The sequence below is a fragment of the Galeopterus variegatus genome, unplaced genomic scaffold, assembly GCF_000696425.1.
Source record: "Galeopterus variegatus unplaced genomic scaffold, G_variegatus-3.0.2 Scaffold1751, whole genome shotgun sequence".
Taxonomy (NCBI): Eukaryota; Metazoa; Chordata; class Mammalia; order Dermoptera; family Cynocephalidae; genus Galeopterus; species Galeopterus variegatus.
Genome location: NW_007727862.1, coordinates 193,541 through 200,751, shown reverse-complemented (window position 1 = coordinate 200,751; position 7,211 = coordinate 193,541). Strand labels below are relative to the sequence as shown.

Genomic DNA, 7,211 nt, shown 5'->3' with positions numbered 1-7,211 from the left:
CCCCCCCCCCCCCCCCCCAACCTCCCGCCTTTACCTTGAATCCTCAGGCTCTCCTGATACTGGATGATGAAGTACTCCTGAGTCTGCTGCAGCTTCTTCAGCTCATTCTCTGTGTCCTGTGTGACCAGTCGCAGCTCCTCAAATGTCTGGTTGATCTGAAGATGCTTCTGGGACATGGCGTCAGCAAGACTTCCAGCCGGAGAACTACCCTGGAGACATCAGGGGGAGGGTGCAGAGCAGTTGGGGATGGGAAGAAGCCTCAGGCCTTAATCCCCAGGAAAAGTCGATGCCAGCTTCTACAACAGGCTAAGACCCCAAAAGCTAAATTTTGAGTCAGAAAGAATAGCGAATGTCATCTGTGAGGATTGGGGTGGAGTGGGAAAAGCAGAGAAATAAGCAACATGACAAAACATGACACCTTCATAAAGCATAGTAGAAACTTCTATCTCAGATCTGGCCTGCACCAGATTATCCCAAACAGGGTCTCTTTAATTCGCTTTGGAGTGACTAGAATGCAACACATCCCAGGTGTCAACTGGGTTCTCCTACTAATGATGTTGACCCCCTCATTCCACATCCACTTGCTGACCCAATGCCACAGACTGTAATAGGTGCCAGGGACACTGTGGGAAACAGTGTCTGTCTATCCACACATTGTCTGTGTCCTCACTCAAGATAACCTTATGACAGAATAATTTGATTTCATCGTGCAAGAGGCTAAACCTCTCACGGGCATCCTGAAGACCCCCAACTGAAGTTATGAGGTGGCATAACAAGGCCCCTGTGGGTCTAGCCATTTAAGTGATCTGTCCTGACCTGTTCCTTCACACCCGGCTCAGAGGCGCTAAGCAGAAGTCTTTCCTAAGTGATCTCACCTAAATATAAGAATGCCTTTACTCAAAAATTACATCATTTTGCACTTGTTCACATTGTTTTGTGGTTGCAATAAATTAGGTAAGATTGGAGACCTCTTCTTCTATTTCTTTTGTGCTCCTTAGGACATCGTCTCTTTAAAGACATGCCACTAGATCCACACTGAGTCACCTTGACAAGTTGGGTCCACCTTGACAAGTTGGGTCCAGAGAAAGGAGGGTAGGGCCAGCCCGTGGCTCACTCGGGAGAGTGTGGTGCTGATAACACCAAGGCCATGGCTTCGGATCCTATATAGGGATGGCCGGTTTGCTTGCTGGGTGAGCGTGGTGCTGACAACACCAAGTCAAGGGTTGAGATCCCCTCACCGGTCATCTTTTTTTTTTTTTTTTTTTAAAAAAAGGAGGGTAAAAAGAAACTTCCCCCAACCCCTCTCCCCATACCCACGGGACACTCACATTGTTGGCTTCTCGGACCAGCCTCTGTTCATTGTACAAGATATGGCGAATGCATCGGACCAGCTCCATGGGGCAGCGGTCGTATGTGTTCTGAAAGAGTCCAAGAGTAGACATCACTTTGTCCCACTCCATGCTATGGGGCCTCACCCTGCCTCAGAACAGGGAGCTCACATGATGGAGAACACTCTGGAGACATGATGGCACAGTCATAGGAAATGCTGCTCCTCTATTACAACGGGAAAAAGAAAGTACATCGTAGAAAACCCAATTACAGTAACAAGGTAAGATTATTTTATTTCTTGCATCTTAATTTGCCTAAAGTACTACAGCAAAATTCATGGAAACAGGATAAATAAATTTTAAAAAGGCCACACCAGAGTTGAAACCGGGTACCACCTTGACTGGGCAACCAAGCGAGAGGAAGATGGACACTTTGTGTCTCTGGATGTGATACAACATTGCTTATTTAGAATTCTGACTGGGGATGTGCAACATGAATCTAATCATGAGGGAACATCAGACAAACCCAAAATGAGGAATATTTTATCTTTAAAAAGTAGGGTAGGTGAATTATTTTTAAATGTCAATGTAATACAAGGCAAAGTAAGATTGCAAAATGGTTCCAGATTAAAGGAGATTAAAGAGACATGACAACTAGATGCAATATGTAATCTTGGACTGGATCCTGGACTAGAGGGGGAAAAATGCCCTCAAGGACATTTTTTTTTTTTTTTTTTGGCAGCTGGCCGGTACAGGGACAGAACCCTGGGACCTTCATGTTATCAGCACCATGCTCTAACCAACTGAGCTAACCAGCCAGCCCCTAAAGGACTTCTGAGAAAGTTGACAAAATGCAAACACAGATTACCTGAAAGTACTGTATCAATGTTAAATTTACTAAAGCTGATGACCATATTATAACCATGTAAAAGAAGGTTCATATTCTTAGAATATGCACACTGAAGTACTCAGGGATAAAGGAACATGATGTGCAACTTACTCTCAAGTGACTGAACACTGTGCGGAGAGAGAGTGAGGAGAAGAAGATAAAGCAAATATTAACAACAGGTGAACTGGGGCATAGGCAGGGGTTGGTTCTTTGTATCATTCTTGCGACTTTCTGTAAGTTTGAAACTATTTTCAAATGAAGTTTTTTTTTTTAAAAAGGCCACAACCACAAAACTAAACAATAAGAACCTTATGCATGTACCACGTCACTCAACAATGTTGGGTTGAAGAAGAGAATGAAAGTCTCTACAGGAAGCACTGAAGTGAAGGAAGAAGCCCTTGTGGGGAAGAGATTTAAATGTGACCCCAGAGTTCACACCCACCTGGAGCTGCGTGGCATAGTGCCCCAGCTTGATCTTCAGTAAAAACCCATCTTCCCCCACCTGGTGCTCCGCCTTCTTCTGCAGCTCTTGCACCAGGCCCTCCAGGAGCTGAGTGGCCTTAATGTTCTCCTGTGGATTATCAAGATCTATTGAGTCCCTAGGGGAAAAAAATTACATAATCTGTATACATACATGCATGTGAGCCTGAATAAATGCAGCCTCAACATATACACTTGTTCTTTGAGTAAAGTGATTTCTCCTTAATGCTCACTGCAAATTTTAAGAAACAGCGCAACACAAATTGACTAAATGCCTACATGAATCTATTCACAATCTACTAATTACTTCAGCTGGACTGTACAGTATATTTTCATTTCTTTTTTCAGACAATATCCTGCCGTTTCTCCTTCCTCCTACTGACTTGCTCTAGTGCCTATACTATCTGCTAGAAACGAAGGGAAAAGGAAAGAGCTTTGTGTGCTCTGAAGGAAATAAGAACTCTGATAATTTCCTATTTATAGTTACCATTCAAGGGTGTCAAGGGGGCACAAGGTTAAGACTGTTCTACACGGCCTTTCTTGCCTTGACAAGTTTGATGTCTATGTTGCTACTTTCACACTGAGTATTTCTTAAGTAGAGACAGGTGAAACAACAGTTATTGCTATTTCTAAGGAGCCCTGGCAATGAGACATTAAGGCAGAAGGTTCCTCTGAGTATTTACATTTCAGATGTCTATATCACTAGCTGCAGATCTGGGACCTGTAGGCAATGCTGACTTTTCCAGTGAACAAGAGAAACCACTGTACAGACTTTGCATTAATTCAGAGCCATTTGACTGGTAACAGGGGTTGGATGGTCTTCCTCCCTCCCTCCTTTCTTTCTACAACTTAGGCAACAATTGCTACTAGGCAGTACGAAATTGCTTAGCTTGCTGAAGAAACCAAACAGCTGTCAGACTGAAATAACATTCAATTACTGCTGACAGGGTCTGGAGCCAAACAAGAGATCTAGTGGTAGCTAAAGGCTCTGTCATCTCTAAATCCCTGAAGTTAGCAATTAATTCTAAATACAGGCACAAACAGGTGTGCCAAAACATTGATACTGTACTTCATCAAACAGTATACCCAAATCTGCACTTTGAGAGGCAAGCCAAATGTTAAACACATATGCTCTGTGTGTTAAATAAAATATGTATTAAATAAAAGCCTGGAAGGAATGAAGGGCACCCCTGCACCTCTGTTTTGACTGGCAGTAATGCTCCTTGTCTGGGAAACCCAACCTTGAGAGGATCCAGTCTCTGAGCAAAACTCATAAAGTATTAGTTCTTTATTTGAAAACCTAATTTGCTGTTTAAAAAAAAACTTGCATAGACAGCTTAAACATGAAGAATTGAAGACTTTTTTATTAAAATCTTTATATATTCTTAAGAAAACCAAAACTAAGTAAAATGCAGGTTTTCCTTAGTATCAACATAAGTCTTTTAACACTCATTCTAGTAAGAAGACTACATGGGAAATCTGCTAAATGAAATTTTAAATTACCAGAAACTTCCAACTCATGTTTTTCTAAATTCTCCGGGTCATTAAAACAGAAAACAAAACGAAAAGGGAATGGAAAAGCACTAAACAAGGTACAGCTGACCTCATACTTAGCTCTTTTTTCCCTCCCTTAATTACACGAAGCTGAGTTTTTTTAATTGCTTAGAAAATTGCCTTCCTTGGTGCGTTCTCGTTTCTGAACAGAAATCTGGTACAAACATATAATTGCAATTACTCCAAGGCAATATCACTGAAAGGTATACAGCCTTCTTCAAACAGCAGCATCAAAGCTGGTGGTTTCTCCCAGGAGCTGTCAGAGGACCCCTGGCCATGATGGTGGAGGCCTGAAGTATCTAATGAATATGTCAGGTTGACTGACAGACTGTACCCAACCATCAACCTCCCAGGCCCTGAGCAGAATGGTGCACAACCTGTTGCCTGGCTTGTAATAATGTTGCCAATTAAAAAGCTGTGTAGTCAGTCGAATGCATTATACTCATTCTAAAAGAATTTTAAAACAAACCCCCTCCCCAAGGATGAAATCAGTAATTTGGAAGATAAAATCTAAAATGCTTGTTAAATCCACCACCAAAATGTAATTATTGTTAATATTTTGGTGTATTTTTTTAGTCTATATGTGTATATATAAATACACATAAATTTAAAAACACTGATGTCTCCACTGCTAAATTATTCATTTTATTAAATAATCACTTTAATTAGATGTAAATTCATTAATTTTTTTTTCTATAAAGATGACAGGTAAGGGGATCTTAACCCTTGACTTGGTGTTGTCAGCACCACTCTCTCCCAAGTGAGCTAACTGGCCATCGCTAATAGGGATCCGAACCCTCGGCCTTGGTGTTATCAGCACCGCACTCTCCCAAGTGAGCCACGGGCCGGCCCCTAAATCCATTAATTTAATAAATGTAAAATAATTTACATTTAGTAAAATTAATTGTAATAAATTATAATTAAATTATATGCATATTCATACCTTATCTGCCACATTAAACACTAAATTCTCTGGGAACAAGGGAATTAATTTTTTCACTACCTCCAATACTGCTAGGCACCCTATAGGCACTCAAAACATATTTGTTGATTGTTCTTCATTAGCAGCAACACTCTAATGCTTTTAACCAGTATTTATCATAAAAAGGAACAAATCCTGTTTTAAAAATCCCAAGACTTATTTCATTTCCTAAATCTAAGACAGGGTTAAATACCTTTTCATGGATCGCATAAAAATTTTTTTAAACACAACTTTTAAAGTCGCCATCGTGACATCTTTCTAATGTAACTTCAATATTCTTGTGCTTCACAAAATATGATGTAAAAAAACTTTGTTCACTTACCAAGCTTGGCTTTCAATCCACTGGGATAAATAATGTCGAACCTCAATGGGGAAATGCTGACCATATAACGCCTGCATCTGATGGAGGGCATCTCCTTGGAGCTGCTGAGCTTGTATCCACACAGCCATGGTTTACAACCTGCTAAACAAACAATCAGAAGTTTGGGTGTTTTTTGTTTTTTTTATTCACCTTTTAAATCCACTAGAGTAAATTTTTACACAGTTTTAGACATAAATGCTTTTTTAGCTTTCTTGGCAGACGAAAGATCAGTATTCTTTTTTTTTTTTTAAAGATGTCCAGTAAGGGGATCTTAACCCTTGATTTGGTGTTATCAGCACCACGCTCAGCCAGTGAGCGAACCGGCCATCCCTATATGGGATCCGAACCCGGGGCCTTGGTGTTATCAGCACCGCACTCTCCCGAGTGAGCCACCGGGCCGGCCCAAAGATCAGTATTCTTGAACTGAATTTTAGCTTTAAAATGTTTTCAAAATGTAGACATTCAGTGTGGCCATGGAAAAGTCCACAGCTATGTTTATGAAGTTCTGACTGGAAAATGTACTTAGTTCTTATAAACAAAAGTACAAAACCAGCATTAGGAAAAGAACTGCTGACAGCTTTGATATCATAGGTGCACTCTGCTGTTCAAAATCATCAGCAATGGAAAGCAGCATTTCAACAGTAATAATAAATAATTAACAGAGGAACTTTTTTTTTAATTACTTGTTTTAGATTTGGTATTTTGACTTTAAGAAATGCAATAAACATACTGCCATTTTGAAAAAGAGCCCAGTAAAAGAAAAGAAAATATCTAAGCATGAATCGAATCCTATGTATTATCACTGGTTACCTAAGCAGCAATGCTTTGCACACAAAGAGCACAGATTTATTTGGATCAATACCCCACGATTCACCTTCTGAGTTATTGCTAAGGAATTTATGAAGCAATGTTCTGATAAATTGTAGCATTTAAAAATCTTTCAGACACAAAAACAATACATTCCTCCTAAGAGTTAGAAACAAGAACTGCACTATTCCAATAGTGGGAGGTTGTTAAAACATTCTCTTGATTTCAGAAAAATGCTTTCTTGTTTTTGTTTTTGTTTTTAAAGATCTCTATTGGCTTTATTGCATTTGTAGAATCAGGCGACACTTCATTCCATAAAACAGAATAACTGTTCCCTGAGAAAAATGGTTTCACAAAACTACCATGATGCTTCCTCAGACTCACCTGAGAGTTTTTAGCTCATTTGGCAGAGACTGTCTGAGACTAACCAGATTGGGGCAGCACCATTACTTCATGTAACTGAAGTGACTACAACTGAATCTTGCTCTAACACTATTTTCCATAATGTGGAATTTTATATAAGGCAGGGCTATCTTGAATTCCATCCAAAATGATTTGGCTACTGATTTGCACAATTCTCCTAAGAACTATGTTACTGTTAGAGTCCAGTGAATTGGACCTGGATTTTGTTGTCTACCACAGACTAAACATATGTGGCAGGAAACAAAAATCACTTCTCTGCTAGTTGTAGTTGTCTGATCGCATAACACTGAGCTATTTCTGGGACAAGTCAGTTAGCCAACAGTGAGTTGTGGAGTGGGTGCCAGCTACCTGTTTTAGACTTGTGCAGTGCTATAGAACACTTGAGCA

At 40.1% G+C, this 7,211-nt stretch overlaps 1 protein-coding gene across 1 annotated transcript in view; it reads right to left on the bottom strand.

The window, feature by feature from the left end:
- Window positions 1–5,683, bottom strand: part of STAT5A (signal transducer and activator of transcription 5A) — a 36,367-nt gene extending 30,684 nt beyond the window's left edge. Inside the window, exons 1-4 of the mRNA XM_008578740.1 lie at window positions 5,556–5,683; window positions 2,660–2,816; window positions 1,329–1,418; window positions 35–209 (exon numbers count right to left, since the gene is read on the bottom strand). Coding sequence (XP_008576962.1) covers window positions 35–209; window positions 1,329–1,418; window positions 2,660–2,816; window positions 5,556–5,683 — 550 coding nt within the window. The remainder of the gene's footprint in view (window positions 1–34; window positions 210–1,328; window positions 1,419–2,659; window positions 2,817–5,555) is intronic.
- Between the last annotated feature and the right edge of the window lie 1,528 nt (window positions 5,684–7,211).